Source organism: Natrix helvetica, assembly GCF_964273705.1.
Source record: "Natrix helvetica genome assembly, chromosome: 6".
NCBI lineage: Eukaryota > Metazoa > Chordata > Lepidosauria > Squamata > Natricidae > Natrix > Natrix helvetica.
Genome location: NC_138553.1, coordinates 80,084,418 through 80,105,438, shown reverse-complemented (window position 1 = coordinate 80,105,438; position 21,021 = coordinate 80,084,418). Strand labels below are relative to the sequence as shown.

Genomic DNA, 21,021 nt, shown 5'->3' with positions numbered 1-21,021 from the left:
TCCCCCTGCCTGCCTGCCTTCTTTCCCTCCTGCTTATCTATGCTTTCTTCCTTCCTTGCACCTCCCTCCCTTCTGCCTGCCTGCCTTCTTTCCTCTTTCCCTATCCTCCTATCCTTCCTTTCTCCCTCCCTCCTTCCCTGCCTCCCTTCCAGTTCCCTCCTTCCTCTTTCCTCCTGCCTGCCTGCCTTCTTTCCCTCCTGCTTATCTATGCTTCCTTCCTTCCTTGCACCTCCCTCCCTTCTGCCTGCCTGCCTTCTTTCCTCTTTCCCTATCCTCCTATCCTTCCTTTCTCCCTCCCTCCTTGCCTCCCTTCCAGTTCCCTCCTTCCTCTTTCCTCCTGCCTGCCTGCCTTCTTTCCCTCCTGCTTATCTATGCTTCCTTCCTTCCTTGCACCTCCCTCCCTTCTGCCTGCCTGCCTTCTTTCCTCTTTCCCTATCCTCCTATCCTTCCTTTCTCCCTCCCTCCTTCCCTGCCTCCCTTCCAGTTCCCTCCTTCCTCTTTCCTCCTGCCTGCCTGCCTTCTTTCCCTCCTGCTTATCTATGCTTCCTTCCTTCCTTGCACCTCCCTCCCTTCTGCCTGCCTGCCTTCTTTCCTCTTTCCCTATCCTCCTATCCTTCCTTTCTCCCTCCCTCCTTCCCTGCCTCCCTTCCAGTTCCCTCCTTCCTCTTTCCTCCTGCCTGCCTGCCTTCTTTCCCTCCTGCTTATCTATGCTTCCTTCCTTCCTTGCACCTCCCTCCCTTCTGCCTGCCTGCCTTCTTTCCTCTTTCCCTATCCTCCTATCCTTCCTTTCTCCCTCCCTCCTTCCCTGCCTCCCTTCCAGTTCCCTCCTTCCTCTTTCCTCCTGCCTGCCTGCCTTCTTTCCCTCCTGCTTATCTATGCTTCCTTCCTTCCTTGCACCTCCCTCCCTTCTGCCTGCCTGCCTTCTTTCCCTATCCTCCTATCCTTCCTTTCTCCCTCCCTCCTTCCCTGCCTCCCTTCCAGTTCCATTCTTCCCTCCTTCCTTCTGCCTCCTTCCTGCCTGCTTGCCTTCTTTCCTCTTTCCCTCCGGCGTGTCTGCTTTTCTTTCCTTCCTTCCACCTCCCTTCTGCCCTTCTTCCCTCCCTCCCTGCCAGCAGCTCCTCCAGCATCCCAGCTGGAAGCAGCAGCACAACAGTCGCCGTTACCAGGGGCGAAGGGGTGGCGGTGGCAGGATCGGGCGACCGCCGCCCCTTTGTCCCTTCCCCAACAGCGGCTGTTGCGCTTCCGCTTCCAGACGGAATGCTGGCGGTGGAGCTGCTGGCGGGGAGGTGAGCTACGCGGTGGCGAAGACGGGCGGTCCCATGCTTCCCTCCCTCCCACCCCCGCCCGAGCAGGCTTCTTGCACAGCTCCAGCCCGCGGCTCCAATGAAAATCCACAGTCCGAAGTGCTGCCACTTCCAGGCGGGATATATTATGCCTCGCCCACGCCTTCACCGCCGTTGCACCCAGATGGAAAGGGAGCCTTCGCGCCCCCCTTTACGGAGCCTCACTATTTGAGAACCGCTGACATAGGCCTATTCACACATCATTGGACACCTGTGCAACATACATCATAAGGGGAGGACCCCAATCACCTCGTTACGGCTGCCATCTTGGGTCTAAGCCAATTCCATGAGGTGTTGGGTTTATCAAACGTCTGTAGAACAAGGGTTATCCTTTCTCTCTTTTTTGAATGGGGCAAAAGAATGGACACGCTCTTCTGTTCCTTCCCATTTCTGAACCCCAAGGATGGGGAAGGGAAGCAGAGAGGGACATTAAATAGGCATCTACTATTAATCCATTTTATTCCCTACTTCCGAATCCAGCCATTGATTGCTTTTGATGCACAGGTAGTCCTCGACTTACAACAGTTTGATTTAATGCTGTCATAACTTTGAATAGTCACTACGTGAACTGCTGTAAATCAAGTATTACCTGTAGTGACCCCAATTTAGTGTGGGTCCCAGAGAGGTCATCTATATTACTCACCTACAATTCAGGAGGCAAAGCTTATCTGAGCTGCTCTTTTTGATAAGCCTTTGGAGCTTTCTGTTCCTTCAGAACTCGGAAGCCATTTATTCCTAACTATCCGATAACCTGGCGTTGCCCGCCTATCTATCTATCTATAGGGGGGAAATGTCCGGACCAAACATAATTTCTAATGTTGGATTTTCCCCCTTACCAGAAGGAGCCCCCTCGTGGAGTACTGTGAAGCCGTTACCATGACAACTCCACTGCACTGTACAGTCGAAGCCATTTTAAGGCACAACAGGCTGTATCTTAACAGAACACACACACCGAGGGGCTTTAGGGGTGTCTTACCCCCACAGTATTTGTTTCCAGAGAGTAAGTCATCTTAGAGAGCCACTGATTGTGCGTAGTTCTGAGCATAGTTTCTCGGTTGAAATGGGTTAAAAACCAGAAGAGAAACAAGCCCAGTTAGAGAAAATGCACTATTTTTACACATCTCTTTTGACGTGCCATGTCTTTCCAGGTCGCTCATGTAATTTTATGTTGTCGCTTTTCCTTTTAAAGAACCTGTTTTATATATTTTTAAACAGAAAGAGAGTTTGACCCAAATAAACATTGCGGAGTATTGGACCCCGAAACCAAGAAACCCTGCACGAGGTCCCTCACCTGCAAGGTAAGTTTTCTTCTTGGTTCAGATATAACAATCCTACGATAGTAGTTGCAGATGAGCAGGCTGAAGGCTACAGTTATTATTCTGTCGGAATATTTTTAGGCCACTGTTTTTCTTAAGCTGGCCAGAAATATGAGGTCTGGGCTTCAGCGCTTAGACTTTTGTACCGCTTCACGGGGCTTTTACAGCCCTCTCTAAGCAGTTTACAGAATCAGCCTCTTGCCCCCAACAATCTGGGTCCTCATTTCATTGACCTCGGAAGGATGGAAGGCTGAGTCAGCCTTGAGCCGGTCAGGATCGAACTCCTGGCAGTGGGCAGAGTCAGCCTGCAATAGACATTCTAACTATTGCACCACCAGGAATGCAAATGAGAAAGGGAATAAGAGGAAAGAAAAGGAAGGAAGGAAGGAATTGCAATATCACTTATACACTGCTTCACAGCGCTTTTACAACCCTCTCTAAGCAGTTTACAGAGTCAGCCTCTTGCCCCCAACAATCTGGGTCCTCATTTCATTGACCTCGGAAGGGCGGAAGGCTAAGTCAGTCTTGAGCTGATGAGAATCGAACTGCTGGCAGTGGGCAAAGTTAGCCTGCAATAGACATTCTAACCATTGCGCCACCAGGAAGGAGAATGAGGGAATTAAGAGAGGAAGGAAGGATGGAATTGAAGTAGCACTTATATACCACTTCACAGTGCTTTCCAGCCCTCTGTAAGCGGTTTATAGAGTCAGCCTATTGTTAATAAAACTAAAATAAAATTAAACTTTGGACCAAGAGAAACTTCGAATCTCTTGCCACAATTATTTTTAACACTTTTTTTTTGTTTTGTTTTTGTTTTAGACTCATTCTCTTAATTACCGGCGAGCCGTTTTAGGTCGCAAAAAGCAGTTCGACATCCTTTTAGCTGAACATAAAGCTCGATCCCGGGACAAAGAAGTGACGAAGGAGAAGGAACATCCGCAATCCGTAAGGGAGACGCATCAAAGCCAACCCATATCAGCACCAGATGCTGCAACCGTGGGAGCATCCGTGAACTCTGGGCAAGAACTTAAAGGAGCATCCCCCGCCAAGTCTAGACAGCCCAATTCAGTATTTCCCAGGTGAGCAATGTGTGGCCTTGAGCAGGAAGTCCTTTGCACAGGTAGTCCTCGACCTACAGCCACAACGGAGCTCAAAATTTCTGTTGCTAAGCGAGAGGCTTGTTAGGTAAGTTCTGCCCCGTGTTACGACTTTCCTTGCCGCGGTGGTTAAGTGAGTCGCTGCAGCTATTAAGCTAGTAAACCAGTTGTTAAGTGAATCTGGTTTGACACTCGTCTCGTCGGAAAGATCACATGACCGTCATGAACGTGAGACCAGTTGTCAAGCATCCGAATGTAAATTGCGACCTGCAAAGGTCATAAGTGTGGAAAAAGTGGTCTTGAGTACCGCTGTAACTTTGAACGGTCCTAATTCGAGGACCAGCTGTACAGGTAGTCCTCGACTTACAAGAGTTCAGTTAGTGACTGTTCAAAATCACAACAACATTGAAAAAAGTGACTCATGGCCACTTTTCACGCTTACCACCACTGCAGCCTCTCCCTGATCAAAATTGCAGCTGATTCATATTTATGACGCTCACAGTGTCCTTGGGTCATGTGACCCCCCCCTTTTTTGGGGGCGACTTCCTGACAAGCCAAGTCAACGGGGAAGCCAGATTCACTTAACAACATCTTAGTAACTTAATAACGGCAGTGATTCCTTGCCGTGGCAAGGAAGGTCATAAAATGGGTCAAAAATTACTTATATTTGGTATAATATTTGAATGAGAATTTTTTTTTGGGGGGGGGGTTGGGGGGAGGGGGCATAGTATCTGTATGTGATTTATACTGTATGGTGGGGGGGGTTAAAAGGGGGAAAATTTGTTTGTATAAAACTTTTTCAATTAAAAAAAAAATGGGGCAAAAATTCACTTAACAACTGTCTTGCTTAGCAGCAGAAATTCTGAGCTCAATCCTGTTCGTAAGCCGAAGGCTACCTGTACCGGAAACCAGAGCTCAACCAGAGTTGAGTTCCCAGCTGCATATTTCCAAACTTTTAAACTTCTAGCTACAGTTCTATATAGTAAATCAACTGAAATTGGGATTAAATTGACACACAACTACAGAAAAAATTCATATACTTATCTATTTAATCTTTTCTGTTTTCCTCTTCTTCCCCCCTTTTCCATTTAACAGTGCCTCGTCTGGGTTCTGTATCTTCATCCTACTTTCTTTTCTAGTTTCCTTGCTCTAGACAATCATAAAAACTTCCCCGTGTCTTGAAGTACTCCGATTCCTCTTTATCCTTTATTTTAATTGTCAACCTATTCATCTCTGCACAATCTAATATCTTTTTTATTATCTCTTCGTCTGTTGGTAGCTTATTTGATTTCCAATTTTGGGCAAATGAAATTATAATGCGGCCATCAATGAAATTGAGTTTCACCCCCCCCTGTTTTAACCTCTCCTTAGATCCTCCTCTTCAAACAGCATAAACAGCAGCACCTCTTCAAATCACAGCGGGAACGTACCAGAATTGCCTCTCCCAGCCCTGGGAGGAGACTTACTCTGCCGATTATCCAGCGACGAAGGAGAAGGAGAAGTAACTGAAGAAGTAGAAAAATTAGACTGCTCCTATTCGGGCCACCATCCACGGCCACTTGGGGTATCTCTCTATTTTTCCCTTATAATCTTATCTGTTGATGTCATTTATGGCTGGCTGAATGTTAGGGCTACGTCGAGCATTCAGAAAAGGCCTTTGATAAATCAAATTGGTACAACGGAGCACCTTTTTCAGTGCATTGAAGGAGTTCTTGATCGGCTGTTTTAAAAGCTGCCTCTGGCTGTTTGCAAATGTGCAATATGTGCTCTTAGACCAGGGGCGTCAAATTCAAGGCCAGGATTCGGCTCGCGGTGTGCTTAGATCCAGCCCGCGCGGCCGGCCTGGAAACATCAAAGGAGCTCCGTTTTGGCTGTAAGGGGGCTGCAGGAGGCTGTTGCGGCCCCCCCGCACCCATTTTTCGCTGGCAGAGAGCTAGCAAAACAAACTCAAAAGAAAAGAAATGTTTCATTCCCCTTTTGCGTTTGAGCATGCAAGAGACAGGAAAGGAGAAAGGGAAAGAGGAAGGGCAAAGAAAAAGAAGGAAAGAGGTGAAGGAAGAAGAAATAATGAGAAAATATTTAACAAAAAATATTGCACATCTAGGTAAAGGTAAAGCACATATGTGCTAGTCATTCCTGACTCTAGGGGGCGGTGCTCATCTCCGTTTCAAAGCCGAAGAGCCAGTGCTGTCTGAAGATGTCTCCGTGGTCATATGGTGGCATGACTCAATGCCGAAGGCGTCCCTTCCCACCAAAAGTGGTTCCTATTTTTCTACTTGCATTTTTTACGTGCTTTCGAACTGCTAGGTTGGCAGAAGCTGGGACAAGTAACTGGAGCTTACTCCATTACGCGGTGCTAGGGATTCGAACCGCTGAACTGCCGACAAATTCAGCATCTTAGCCACTGAGCCACCGGGTCCCTCATAATTTTTATAAGAATCACAAATTTTGGAAAGCACAATTCGGACAGAAAAATGTGAGAGAAAAGGTCACTTCTATCAGGCGCAAGTTAGTTAGACCAAGTCTAACAGCCAGCACTTGCTTGAGGTTAGGTAAGGATCAATGGAATTCAAGGGAGGTTGGACTTAGTTTGCTTGTTGATACGTAGGGATTCTAGGCTGATGCCCCTTTTAACTCTGCCCCCAAATTCTCCCATACCTTCTCCCACAATTTCCAAATCCTGTTAAAAAGAGTGGGGGGAACCATTCTTTCCTACAATGTTACCAGCAAAGGCCGCAGTTTAACCAACAATTTGAATGCAAGGATGGATTAATATGGCATTTAAAATACTCTTTATTTCCTCCTCCCTCTTTCCTAGTTCTGTTCATTTGGAAGTCACCTGATGGGAAGAGGATACTACGTATTTGACAGGCGATGGGATCATTTTCGGCTAGCACTAAATTCTATGGTAGAAAAACACTTAAACTCACAAATGTGGAAGTAAGTGTATCTTTGTTGTCTGGATATTTCTTATTTTAATGCTTATCAGTTTTTTAAAAATCAAATGTATTTGCCACCCGTCTTGCAGTTCAGGTGGCTCTGAGTGGCAAAGAAAATACTAAAACGTAATTTGTGTGTGGGGAAAAAAAGCATATAAATAATCTGTAATTCTAATGCCAAAGCAAGGATAAGAGTAACATTGATGGATAGGAATAATTTTAGTAACCACGAAGTGGTAAAGCAATAGCTACATTTTGAAGAACGCTTGCTTGCCTGTCTGTCTCTCTCTGTCTGTCTATCTACCATCCATCATCTATCTATCTATCTATCTATCTATCTATCTATCTATCTATCTATCTCTATCTATCTATCTATCTATCTATCTATCTATCTATCTATCTATCTATCATCTATCTATCTATCTATCTATCTATCTATCTATCTATCTATCTATCTATCTATCTAATCTATCATCTATCTATCTATCTATCTATCTATCTATCTATCTATCTATCTATCTATCTATCTATCTATCTATCTATCTATCTATCTATCCCTATCATGTTATATGTGAATGATACACAGTGAAGAGGAGGATAAAGTGGTTTGAATGTAGTAAATAATTAATAAAAATATTCCTGTTAATTCAGATAACAGGTTTCTTAATACCTTTTTATATCAGATATCATTCTGGCATATTATAATAGAATGAGTTTTGCAGGCAAAGATTTGTGATGATTTTCATGGACTGATATGGTACAGGGTGTCCTGCATGAGCAGGGGTCAGTCTAGAAAACCTCTGAGGACCCTTCCAACTCTGTTACTCTGTTGAAGAATTGTGAACATTTTCTTCCCTTCTCTCTTGCACAGTATGTAGATATTGTTTATGTATCTACTGATGGCCAATATGTGAGACAGTCAGCGTCCAGGAATTCTCTAGTATTTTTGACTTGGCTTGGTCTAGGACGGTCACAACTTCTCCGTTGAATCCATTTGCTTCGAAATGAAATAGTTTTCACCATGTCTTCTAACTGCTATTTGGCATTCATGGATGCATTTTTGCTAATCTTCTCCCTCATTGTCCTACATAGTGGTTATTACAGTCATTACACTGGATAAAACCTTAACTGTGGAAATCTGAGTCCGTGTTCCTACCGTGTTTCCCCGAAAATAAGACAGGGTCTTATTTTCCCCCCCCGAAATAAGCACTTGGCCTTATTTTTGGGGAGGTCTTATTATTTTTGAGGTGCAGGAGGCAGCGAACGTGGTCACCTCATGGCTGCTGCTGCGTTGCAATATTTTGGGGGAGGGTTTATTTTGGGGGAGGGCTCATTGTAGCACATGCGCTCAAAAGCCCAATTGGGCTTATTATCCGGGGAGGTCTTATTTTCAGGGAAACTGGGTATTTCTTAATCCTGATAAGAAAGCTCTTTTTGTTCGCTTCCCGTTAGCTAAAGATGCTGGGTAGGACTGAAAGAAAATGGCTCCATCCCGACGTATGTTTCTTTCCTTCCATACTTTAGGAAGATCCCTCCTGCCGTGGATAGCCCCATGCCGTCTCCAGCAGCCCATATCAGCAGCCCCTTCCCGTCCTCCGTCCTCCAACCTTTCAGTAACCCCACCTCGGCGTACATTCCCTCTGCGCCCGTCAGCTCAAGAATCCCTCCTTCTTACGTCATGACTTCCGCCATGTTATCCAATGCCGCGTTGGCAACACCAACGGACACCAACTCCATCACGTCCCACGCCACCGCCTTCCCGCACGTGGCGGCCAGCCTGAGCATCGTCGACTCCACTTTCAAGATGCCGTCCGCCCTGTCGCCTCTGCCGGCCGTCATCCCTTCCCCGTCTCACAAGCCATCCAAAACGAAAACCAGCAAATCCTCCAAAGTCAGAGACCTGTTGTGTCGCGGCGACGAGCCCTCTAGTAACAAAAAGAGAAAGCTGCCGTCGTCTTCCTCCTCCTCCTCCTCCTCCTCTTCTTCCTCTTTATCGTTGCAGACTTCCTCCCCGGCCTCGTTTTCAGGGGCACACAGGAAGAACTGCGTCTTGAACTCCAGTTCCACCCTCAACTCTTACCAGGCGACAGCTTCCTACAACAGCCTGTCTGTGCACAACGCAAACAACGGAACAAGCCCCTTCAGTGCCAAATCAGAGCCCTCAGGACGGACTTCGCTCTCTGGTAGCGCGACGGACTCGGTCAAACATATGAGCATCGTCGTGAGCAGTATTGACTCTTCCAGTTTGTCTGTCCCTTCCCTGGTGCACCCTCTGGCGGACCACTCCCTCGCCCCGCACAACGCGGTCTCCTCTCTGCCCCTTTGTTTTGACAAATCGGAAGGGAAAAAACGCAAGAACTCGAGCGCTAGCAGCAAAGCCTGCAAAATCACTAAAATGCCTGGAATGAATAGTGTTCATAAAAAGAGCACGGCCAATCTAATTTCTCCGGTGCCGGATACGCCAAACAACGCCATCTCTCGGCCGGTAAGCCAGCTTTGATGGGTCTTAGAGAACAGGGGTGTCAAACTCGATTGCATTGTGGGCTGCATCAATGGTTGGGTTTGACCTCAGGGGGCCGGAGTGGGCATGGCCAGCTCGACATCACTCGTGTCAGTGTCTTATTATTATTTGCAGATTATCATAATTATCATTATTATTTGCAGATTGGGAAACACAGTGGTGTAGCTTTATCCCAATCCAGCCCTTCAAGTACATCAAATCTAATGCACAACAAGCAAGTGAGTTTGTGTTTGTTTGTTTTTAATTATATTGAAATCATACTATGCATCAATTAATTGCTGCATGATTGCCAAATGTGGCTTATCTTAGCAAGTCCATTATTTTTACAGGCAGTCCTCAAGTTACAACAGTTCATTTAGCGACCGTTTGAAGTAACAAGGGCAAGGAAAAAAGTGACTCGGGACCATTTTTCACACTTAACGCCCGCTGCCTCTTCCGCATGGTCACGTGATCGAAATTTAGATGCTTGGCAACTGACTCATATTTGTGACGGTTGCAGTGTCCCGGGAACGCGTGATCCCCATTTACGACCTTTTGACGAGCAGAGTCAAATGAGGAAAGCTGGATTCCTTTTACACCTTTGTTGCTAAATTTAACAGCTCTGGTGATTCGTGTAACAACTGTGACAACAAAGGTCGTAAAATGGGATCAAGCTCACTTAACAAATCTCTCGCTTAACAACAGAAATCCGAGGCTCAATTGTAGTCATAAGCTGTTCTGAACCCGGATCCCAAACACGACAAAACCTCTGTAGTGAAATCAATGATTCCTTTATTAGGAGCACCAGCAGCCCCGACAAAAATAATGTATCTCTCTCACCGCAGGCTCACAAGTCCGTCCGGCCGGGAGATGAGTAGTTGTCTGCCACATCTATTCATCTCCACCCCCTGCCTTTTGTCCCCAGGGGTAGGGGTGGGGCTTCACTAGCAGCGGTGCCTCTTCCATCCCAAGGACCGGCCCATAGATTTCCACTGCTCTCCTCTCCTCTGCCACATCTATTCATCTCCACCCCCTGCCTTTTATCCCCAGAGCTAGGGTGGGGCTTCGCTAGCAGCAGTGGCTCTTCCATCCCAAGGACCGGCCCATAGATTTCCACTGCTCTCCTCTCCTCTGCCTTCTGCACATCGGTGCGTCAGGCACTGGACCCAGCTGTTCCTCCTCTTCCTCATCAGCCACCTCCAGACCTGGGGGCTGTTGACTCCATCCGAGGGCTGACGGACGACCCAGGCTCCACATCTGTCTGTCTCTCTGCCAGCTCCATTCCCTCTTCCCCCTCGCAGCTCTCAGGTTGTCCTGATGCTGACCCTGAGTCCCACTCCTCCTCCTCCTTTGATTTGGCTGCCGGAAGGGCCAGAGGCTAACAGCCACAACATAAGTCAAGGACTATCTGTATGTTGTTAATTTTTGCTTTTGTTTTTTAAAAAAATTGTCACAATCCCATTCGTCTCATAAGGTGAATTGTTTATTTTCTCTTCCAGAAAACATTAAACCGGCCTGGTAGGATAAGGACACTTCCATGAATAAGGAGAACAACCATCTCTATATTTTTGCAGCCCTTCTCCAAGCCAGCTTATTGGTTTCGATGTCCTGCAGATTTTTCTTTTCTTTTCGTACTTTTGTATTAAAATTGTTCCTTCCCCCCCCTTCCCCCCCCCCATAAAATTTGTAGTCATGGTTTGCTTTAATTTCCTACATGTGTCGGCTTCTGATCTGTGCAATTGGTCCCGATTTTAATTAATACCTTCGGAAGGAAATTTTCTCTTTTCTTTTTAAGTTTCTTGCAAACAACGGGAGCAGTGGACATTTTGAAATAATGCCATTTGTGATTTAAAAAAGAATAGATTTGAGCAAAGCTATCATTTTCAATTTGCGGTAACTTCTGTATTAATTATTGTCCTCGGGATTAAAAGAAAATGTCCATCCATTTTGCTGACTTAACGGCTACAAGTTTCAGTGTTTCTAGATTCTTTCCACACACTAAAGGGTTAATAATGCATCTAGCTATTGCCAATATTAATAGGAATATTGTGTGACCATTTCCTCGTACCTGGGTGAAGGGGCCAAGAAAACGACTGCTGTCCTTCGCACGAAGCATTATTCTAAAATAAAGGACATAACTGAATTTGCATCAGTAGAATTGCACTGACAATGTTTTTACAGGAATTACTGGTTTTTTAAAAAACGAAAGTAGGTTTTTTTGTAATCAGGAAACCAATTATACTAAGGTACTATACAAAAATTACTACAAAGGAAATAACTTTTCTTTCTACAGAATTAAAAGTGCACTTAAAATGCCGGTTTATTTACATCTTGGGGAGAAATGAAAACGAATGCAAAATAGATTTATTAGCTTCTTTCCTTTTAAAGTAAAGGCTTACGGCAGATTTTAAAACAGAAAATGTTTAACAACGGTAAACAAAAGCTAGGCCTCTTTGGGAGGAAATTAGAAAATATTCTCAAAAATAATTTTTATAATGTTATTTGTAATTTATGTTTTTCTTATACTTGGGAAGTGACAGGAGGAATTTCCTGAACAAAATGAAACTAAGAAAATATAAGCAATGGTGGTATTTTTCATGTATTTTGAGTTACGTTTTATTGTACATTCTTCAGATTGGGGGGAAAAATATATGTACATATCTTTATTTTTGCACAATTTTTTTGTCATTGGTTGTAGGAACAGAGCATTGTTTTTTAAAAACTAATTTATTTTGTGTTGTCTAGCTGCAGGAGTTATCAAATTTCAGTAGCAAAACGACGCTCCAACGATCAAACTGCTGTTCTATATTTTTGAGGGGGGGGGGAAGATACGATGAATATGAATTTTGAGTGGCTGCTGAAGGAACAATTTAATAATGTCAAGACTTCCTTAGCTTAACATGCATCTCTTATGTAGAAAGCTGGATATTTCCTGGTATTCTGGAATAACGCTCATTTTAACTTTTCATTTTCCGTGACTTAGATTTCACTGAATTTTGGAAACCTAAGTATCCAATACAATCCTCCACATTTTCTCCCATCACATGTTTTTTTTAAAGTCATTTAATTTATATATACTAAAATGGTATGTACCCTGTTTCCCTGAAAAGAAGACCTCCCTGGATAAAAAGCCCAATCAGGCTTTTGAGCGCATGCGCTAAAATAAGCCCTCCCCAAAAATATTGCAACACAGCAGCAGCCATGAGGTGACCAGGCTCGCTGCCTCTTGCACCTCAAAAATAATAAGACCTCCCCGAAAATAAGGCCAAGCGCTTATTTCTGGGGTCAATGTCCTATTTTCAGGGAAACATGTTATATAATGTGGTTTTAAAAATGGAAATGGACTGGGCCAGCCTGTATTGTTAATGTAGCATTTGTTAAAATGTTTTTTTTTCACCCTTTTTCAACCATTTTCCCTTCTACACACCCAAATTTCCAGAAGACGTGATTTCCAGCAATAGAGCCACCGAAGCTTTGGTCGTTAACACATAAATGCAATGCATAGGCCCCGTCAGCCATATTTAAAAAAATAAATAAATTAAATTTAAAAAAGCAACTTGGATAACTATTTATGCCTTCTTTTGTATCAATGTTAACAATTGTACATAGGGCCGATCAATCTTTGTAGAGAATAGTTTATACAGCATATTCTATTATTGACGATTCTCAGTGAACTCTTGTTTAAAAAAAAAAAAAGAAGAAAATGTTTTCTATCTACACCTTCTATTTTGTTACGCTGTTTTACCCATGGCACTTTAAACAAAAACTTTGGGTTTTACATAGCTGGTTGGTCATGGGAAATAAATTAAAATAAAACAAAAAACTGTTGCACAGAAGTGAAATTTGCACCTCCTCAATTATGCTTTCCTACTACAGATTTTAGAATCCTTTTCAAGAAGACTTTTGAAGATAAGCACGTCCAATCGTTCTAAAAAGAAATAAAAAATTTGCCATATGTGTACAGTGGATTTTCTTTTCTACGGACCCATATTTTGTAACACTATTTTCCTCCTCCTGCACCTTTTATGTATTAGCAGTATCCAGAGAGAGAACCTCATTCCATGCTTGTGATAATTGTAAGTGTTGAAAGTAGATGTAAATAGTACAAATTTATGACTTTTACAGTTTTGAGAAAAGGGAAAAAAAATAAAGAACAAATGTATGTATCTGATCGATACTGCCATGGTTTTAGCACCAGGCCTGGAGATATTCTCTAGCGGGCGATTGTATTTCTTTTGTTATTTGTTGGTTTTGCTTTATTATTATTATTGTTATTATTATTATTTGTAACATGGCTTTGTAAATAAAATAATTTATATGTTTCTAAGAAAAAAACAAACCGCGCAGTGCTTTATCGCTTTGTCAAAGTGTCCAGGGTTATCCGGGAAAAATTTTATAAGCCTCGACACGACTCTATACAAACAGTTTTTTATTAGGATTTGCTCTGAACTAGAAATTCATAAAGGGACGCAGCGGCTCAGTGCTAAGGCACTGAGCTTGTCGATCAGAAAGATCGGCAGTTCGGTGGTTCGAATCCTTAGCGCCGCATAACGGACTGAGCCCCCATTACTTGTCCCAGCTTCTGCCAACCTAGCAGTTTGAAAGCATGTAAAAAATGCAAGTAGACAAATAGGAACCACCTTTGGTGGGAAGGTAACAGCGTTCTGTGCGTCTTCGGTGTTGAGTCAAGTCGGCCACACGGAGACGTCTTCGGACAGGGCTGGCTCTTCAGCTTTGAAATGGAGATGAGCACTGTCCCCTAGAGTCGGGAACCACTAGCACATATGTGCGAGGGGAACTTTTACCTAGAAATCCACTATCCAAAATAAGGAAATATACTTAATTTTTATGCTTATCCTGTGTGATCACAGTGACTATCAAAAGACAAAAAGCCACAAACAATCTTGATTGCCTACAAAAGCCCCAGTGAAAAGGATTTAAGGATGCAATATGTGTCTCACACGACAATTTTATGGACAGCATTTAGGGGGGAAAAGGCCTTTGATCTTCAAAAAGATTGACTGGAGGGTTGTCCAATTATTTCAGAGCTAGGTGTCAATCAGATCAGGCAAATTTCACTTGGGTGATTGACCCCAGGCGCTCTCAAAAAGCCCGATCTTGCTTAAATCAACACAAACTGAATTAATTGGCACAGCATTGCCTATCATGCTACCTAAGTATACTTTAACTAAGCCATAATGGCTGAAGCCACCACATTGCAAGTAGTCCTTGACTTGCAATCATCTGTTTAGTGACAGACATTACAATGGTGCTGAAAAAAATAACGTTATCATTGTTTTCTACATACATTTCATTACCAAGCTAAGTAACATTATCAGTGTCCTATCACCAAGACCATTCCTACCAACATCGACAGGTCAATGAACCAGAATATAAAATGCGAACAAATTCTACCAAACCCTACCAGCACTGATGATGTTATCTAGTTTGGTAATGAGATGTCTGCAGAAATAAATAAATAACAAAATGCACCAAGGAACCCCTCGAGGTGCAAATTTTTCAGGGTTGACACGGCCGCGTATTGGTGTGGGCTATAAAAAATGTCTCCAGGTTGGTGAATTTGAAACCCCTTAGGTAAAAGCCAAACATTGGTTTACTGGGTAAGGAATCACCCTGCCAAACCAGCTGCCAACATAAAGGCAAAAAAATGCTTTCAATTAAAAAGAAACAGATTTATGTTTGGTGGTATGCAGTGATATCCTTTTTCACTGTTTTTTTTTTTTAAATCTCAGCAGACTTTTTAAGGGATGAAAAAGCTTCCAGACTTTGTCATTCAAACATAGGTAGTCCTCAACTTACAACAGTTCATTTAGTGATCGTTCAAAGTTACAATGGCACTGAAAAGTGACTTGTCATTTTTCAGTTACCACCTTTGTAGCATCCCTGTGCTCACGTGATCAGAATCCAGATGTTCAGCAACTGGTTCATATTTATGCTCACGAGATTCCTCTTTTGCGAACGTCTGACAAGCAAAGACAATGGAAAGCCAAATTCATTGAACAGAATGCCATTACTCTGCTAAACAAATAATTCCCTCACCACTGTAACCATTCACTAAGTCTGCATTACTATTACTTTTAGTTTTCTCATCGTTCCTATCACCCATCTCCTCCCACTTACGACTGCAGGACATTAACTGTGTTGCTTGTATCCCCACGATTGCTTATTTGTAGCCTATGACTATCATTAAGTGCCGTACCCTATGATTCGTGATGAATGTATCTTGTCTTTTTGTGTACACTGAGAGCAAATGCACCAAAGGCAAATTCCTTGTGTGTCCAATCACACTTGGCCAATAAAGAATTCTATTCTATTCTATTTCCTATTCTATTCTACATTCTATTATATTCCTATTCTGTTCCTATTCTACTCTATATTCTACTCTATCCTATTCTTTATATTCTATTCTATTTCCTATTCTAATTCTATTCTATTCTATTTCTATTCCTAGTCTACTCTACATTCTATTCTATTCTATTCCAATGTACACTAATCATTCCGTTGCAAGAGCATCCAAAGCATAAAATTGCTTTATGCGCCTCCGGAATTTTTAATCACTTCAAACATTGAGGAATTTTTGCAAGTTTTGCAAATTTTTAAATTTCAAATCGTGCAGCTTGCAAACTCCCCCCGCTATTCCCCGGGCCACGTGTGCTTTGGACCGGAGGCCACGCCCCTCCCGTTGTCGTAAACACTCGTCGCAGCTCCTTCCCGATGACGTCACAACTCCCAAGCCCCGCGCGAACAACCAGGCGAGCAAGCGGATTGGCCGAGCGGCCCTTCATGGCGGCGTTTCCTGCGCGGCGTTTCCCTGGCCCGTCGCCTAGCAACGGCGATGGACCGAGAAACGGAAGGCCGCGCGTACTTGGCCCAGCACAAAATCCCGGAGCTTTTGTATAGTTTAACCTCGTTGCTGCTCTACCACCGGCCGGGTGAGAGGTTGGCCCGGGGGCTGCTGCGTTTCCGTGCCTCGGGGAAGACGAGCGGATTTGCCCTGCACGGAGTATAAAGAGAAAATGGGGGCTGGAGTTGCTTTTTTTCTTAATGATTTTAATTTTGGGGGGTTAAAAAAGAGGGTTTTTTTTGCAAGACCCGAGAGATGACCTGTGAGTAATTTACACAATAGGGCAAGGAGTCTCCGAACATGGGCGCTTCAAGACTTGTGGACTTCAACTCCCACAATTCCCCAGCCAGCATGGCTGGCTGGGGAATTGTGGGAGTTGAAGTCCACAAGTTTTAAAGCCCCCAAGTTTGGAGACTCCTGCATTAGGATAAAAAATGTGTCAGGTTTTAAGGTGGGTGGACTACAACACCCAGAATCCATGCTGGCTGGGAAATTCTGGGAGTTGAAGTCCACAAGTCTGAAAACGCCCAAGTTTGGAGACTCCAGCATTAGGCTGAAAAATAATTTCTATTTCTAGAAAATATCATTTCTGTTGCTAAGCAATGGCGGACCTGGGAAGCTGAGAATGCAGCTGGGGGCTCAGCCAGTTTTCCTGCCTACTGCCCAGGGCTTGAGGCTGTGTTGTAGGCTGGAAGAAGCAATGCCAGGTGTGATGTCTACTACAGTTGAATGGGTGTGGTATCTGGGTCAAAAGCTGTTGTACATGTCCAGGGGAAGTATAGTCACAGACAATGCCTTTACTCAGTTGAGTAACTGCAAGATTTGTAGCAGTGAGGGTGGAGGTTTGTTCTCTGAGCTTGTGGGCTGGTTTCCGAACATTTCATTACCAAACTAGGTAACATCTTCAGTGGAGTTTGAGGCATGTCATTGTTGGTGTTTTTCTATTTATAAGGGCTTCAGGTGCGGGTGTGCCAAGCGAAGGTTTTGCGATGGGTCTTTTTGTAGCAGTTCTGAATTCTGGCAGCTATTAAAGATTCAAGGAGGGTAATTTGTATTTATTATTGCATGTCTTGACAGCAGCAAAAATTGTATTTGCACAGTATTGGAAAAATGAGGAAATACCGAGAGAGGAAGGTGTAATTAAAAAAAAAATAGATTACACAGAAATGGATAAACTGACATTAAAGATAAAAGAGAAGGAAGATACGGGAATATTTTCAAATATGGGATTTATTTTATAAATGGTTGGATAATAGAAGGAGAAATTAGGAGCTGGGAAAATATTATTATGTAAGCAATTGACTCGGACAATACACTGTTCACAAAGCACATATATGTTAATAGAAAAATGTAAAAATAAACTATATATATAACAAAAAAAATATTCAAGGACATAGATTGAAATTTCCGTGCCTATCTTGGCCAAGAAGGAAGATACAAAATGCCTTTTTCAATCTCTTTTCCTTCTATAATATCGTCTTCTTCATTTAGTCACTTTTCTATCTCCTTTTCTCCTCCTCCTAGGTGTTCCCTCTGAGTTTCCACTTTTTCTTTACCATTTAGCGTTTCACATGCATTTTTTAACGTCAAGTAGTTCATGATAGATCCAAAATTCCAGTGTCTGCTTAATTAATTTAACAAATTGTTTAAACTTTTTCTGCTATATCACATTTGATTAAACTTAAAGTTCATTCATTGTTCCCCCCCCCCTTTTTTTCCTTTCTTATTTCGTAATTCTAAAGTCCAGCTCCAATTTTATTTTGTTTTTTCCCTTCCACCGCAATAGTAAGTCAAATCCACAGGAAGATACGAATTGCCTGAGTGGCCAAAAAGTTAAGCTAGAAAACTTTAAAAATGTTTAATGTTATTTGTCAAATCATGTTAATAAAAAAAGAATGCTTAATTTAGGTACATTTAACAATATGGCTTGGAGTGGACAACAAAACATGATCGATCTCCCCCCTCCCCCTTTTTCAGAGAGACCGAGAGAATTTTTGATAAAGACATTGGAAAAAGTAAAGCTTGCCAAATCAACAACTGGCGATTATCCCAACCTGATGGAAGAATCTAACTTGGATGCAATGTTTGATATGATTGATGTCGGGGGCGAAGGCTACATAAATGGAATACAGTACAAAGGAGGTTGGTCATTTCTTCATATCTTACGATCTTCATCTTTTTTTGTCTTCCATGACAAGATACAGTAAATCGAAAACCTCAAAAAGATTTTCTTCTGTCAGAGTATTATTATGAGATAAACCCAGGAGCAAAAGAGCACACAGCATACAGAGCCTTTAGACAATTAATAGTGGTTTATATATACAAATATACAGACATACAAGGTAGATAAAATCCTTTGCCACTCAGCTCGGACACAAGGAGAGAAATGAGATACACGATGAGAGAAAAACGCCTTCTAATGTCCACCTATATATAGATATCTCACTGGTCTCTCCATCCCACCAGAGTCTTAAAGAGATGACACCATATATTGCTGGATCATCCTCATTGCATCAGTTTACAGCTTACAACCTTACATCAGCTGGCAGCTATGAAATCCTCATTACCTGACATCTTCCATTTTTCTAACAAATGTAATGATATTTTAAATTCCTATTCAAAAATCCAACTGATTTGCCTGTAAGTATCTCAGCCGCTTGGCTAGCAAAGGATACTTTATTCAGCATTCACTTAGTTTACTTAGTGACCGTTCCAAGTTACGATGTCACTGAAAAAAAAAAGTGACGTGACTGTTTCAGCAATGCCCATGGTCATGCGACCAAAATTCAAGATGCTTGGCAACTGGCTCATATTTATTTATTTATTTATTGCAGTTTCCCAGGGTCATGCGATCCCCTTTTGCGACCTTCCGACACGTAAAGTCAATGGGGAGGCCAGATTCACTTAACAACCGGGTTACTAACTTTAACAGCAATGATTCACTTAACAACTGTGGCAAGAAAGGTCGTAAAATGGGTCCAAACTCACTTAACAAATGTTTCACTTAGCAACAGAAATTGTGGGCTCAGTTGTGATTGTAAGTTGAGGACTACCTGTGTATTTAGCAAGCCGCTGCTTGGCATGATGTGTGAATCCAGCTAAGCGATTCCCGACAGGTGCGATTTTGGTGGGCGTCGCATGATGGCAGCAATCTAAACACGAAATAAAATATTTCTAAAAATCGAATTTGGAGGCCTTCTTTTGAGCAATTGTGCATGGGGGTTATACTAGGTGAAATGTATATTACAGCAATGCATTCAGAAATATATATATAAAATTTCTCTTATTTGTCTAGCACTTGAATCTCTGGGATTGAGTAGCCAGGATGTACCTTATACAGAAAATGAAATAATTACATCAAAGTTCTTCAAGGAAAATGTGTAAGTTAAACCAGAATGTTGCATTTTATGTGGAATTGCAGGCATATACGTATATGCCACATTTTTTTTCTTTTTACAATCCCTTACATTCATCCAACAATTTACCCTAAATTTTTCCAACCATCTTTTGATACCTGATTCAGTCTCTAGCATTCAGGGCGAGATGTTGGACATTCACATGTGTCTAAAATCCACTGTTACTCAGGAGATTTAGCTGCTGATTAAAGGTATGGATTTAGGCACAGAGAGTAAACAACTATTGAGTTGTTACTCCTCTTACCTTTTCAAGCAAACTACACGATAATTATTGAAATAGTGCTAGTCTTTCCCTGATAATTGTTTTAAAACACTTGTTAAGCAAATGGCCATGGTCGTTAAGCAAGACATCCCATGACCACAACTTGTGACCTTCTTGGCTTCTCCATTGATTTTGCTTATTGTAAGCTGGCTTTGAAGATTGCAACTGGCGGTTGTGTGACCACTTGCACACTGCAAGTGTCATCAATGAGCGTTGCTAGGCACCTGAATCAGAACCACGAGACCGCAGGATACAGTGATGTTTTTAAATGCGAGAAACATTTGTGATTTTTTTTTAAGCGCTGTCTGAACTTCAGTCGCTAAACAAATGGTTGTTAAGCAAGAATGACCTTTAATAACAAATCAACAAATAAAAATAAAAGGCAATTTATTATTAATGTTCTGACCCAGGTCCCCAAACATGACAATCCCTCGGAAGGTAAATCAAAGATTCTTTTATTAGGAGTGCCGGCAGCCCCAGCTAAAAGTTTCTCACTCACTGCAGGCTAACAAGTCCGTCCATCAGGGAGATGAATAGTTGTCTGCCACATCTATTCATCTCCGCCCCCTGCCTTTGATCTCCAGAGCTAGGGTGGGGCTTCGTTAGCAGTGGTGCCTCTTCTGTCCCAAGGACCGGCCCATAGATTTCCACTGCTCTCCTCTCCTCTGCCTTCTGAGCATCCACGCGTCAGGCACTGGACCCTGCTTTTCCTCCTCTTCCTCATCAGACACCTCCAGACCTGGGGGCTGTTGACTCTCCATCTGAGGGCTGACGGACAGCCCAGGCTCCGGCTCCATCTCTCTCTCTCTCTCTCTGACACCTCCATTCCCTCTTCCCCCTCACAGCTCTCAGGTTGCCCTGATGCTGACAGACTCCCACGCCGCCTCCTCCTCCAATTCGGCTGCTGGAGGGGCCGGTGGCTGACACACCACAATCAACATAAAAACATGTGTAATATATACCTGCAGAAATGATTGTATTGGCGTGCTTACAACTAAGCACACTATCCAACCCATAATCAGACCTGTTGTAATGAGGAAAATACAATTGTTTATATAAGATCTTTATGTGTTATATCTCTTCGTTTTCCTCCACAGGACGAAAAAATTTACTGAGCTGTGGACAACAGTTTAATCCTGAATATTCTCACCTGGAGTATTTTATATACCTATATGTATATATATATATACTTTGGTTTCCGAAAAAAAAGATAGCAATTTCATTTCTATGTAATAGCCTTCACATGTACTAATTGTACCATCACTGAAGCAATTCCTGTGTTT

The 21,021-nt window shown here is 42.9% G+C and overlaps 2 protein-coding genes across 6 annotated transcripts in view; both read left to right on the top strand.

The window, feature by feature from the left end:
- Positions 1–12,484, top strand: part of ATXN7L1 (ataxin 7 like 1) — a 58,979-nt gene extending 46,495 nt beyond the window's left edge. For 4 of the 5 annotated variants that reach the window (XM_081957954.1, XM_081957952.1, XM_081957955.1 and 1 more), the window contains 7 exons: positions 2,559–2,641; positions 3,479–3,738; positions 5,128–5,320; positions 6,575–6,696; positions 8,220–9,180; positions 9,360–9,434; positions 10,695–12,484. In XM_081957954.1, the coding sequence (XP_081814080.1) occupies positions 2,559–2,641; positions 3,479–3,738; positions 5,128–5,320; positions 6,575–6,696; positions 8,220–9,180; positions 9,360–9,434; positions 10,695–10,736 (1,736 nt within the window). In that variant the 3' untranslated portion in view covers positions 10,737–12,484. The remainder of the gene's footprint in view (positions 1–2,558; positions 2,642–3,478; positions 3,739–5,127; positions 5,321–6,574; positions 6,697–8,219; positions 9,181–9,359; positions 9,435–10,694) is intronic. The other variant, XM_081957953.1, reaches the window with a different exon arrangement.
- Positions 12,485–15,947: 3,463 nt separating this feature from the next.
- EFCAB10 (EF-hand calcium binding domain 10) lies at positions 15,948–20,981 on the top strand. The gene is made up of 4 exons (XM_081958048.1): positions 15,948–16,148; positions 18,038–18,202; positions 19,356–19,440; positions 20,836–20,981. Exons 1-4 carry the CDS (start codon positions 16,052–16,054, stop codon positions 20,870–20,872), a joined length of 384 nt encoding a protein of 127 aa, XP_081814174.1. The 5' UTR covers positions 15,948–16,051; the 3' UTR covers positions 20,873–20,981.
- Positions 20,982–21,021: the final 40 nt, after the last annotated feature.

What these genes read in the sequence shown, in the direction of transcription:
- EFCAB10 (XM_081958048.1), top strand. Translation starts at nt 16,052, where the DNA reads ATGGACCGAGAAACGGAAGGCCGCGCGTACTTGGCCCAGCACAAAATC. An exon ending in TGGAATACAGTACAAAGGAG is followed by an intron (nt 18,203 to 19,355) that starts GTTGGTCATTTC and finishes TTATTTGTCTAG; the next exon opens with CACTTGAATCTCTGGGATTG. An exon ending in AAGTTCTTCAAGGAAAATGT is followed by an intron (nt 19,441 to 20,835) that starts GTAAGTTAAACC and finishes TTTCCTCCACAG; the next exon opens with GACGAAAAAATTTACTGAGC.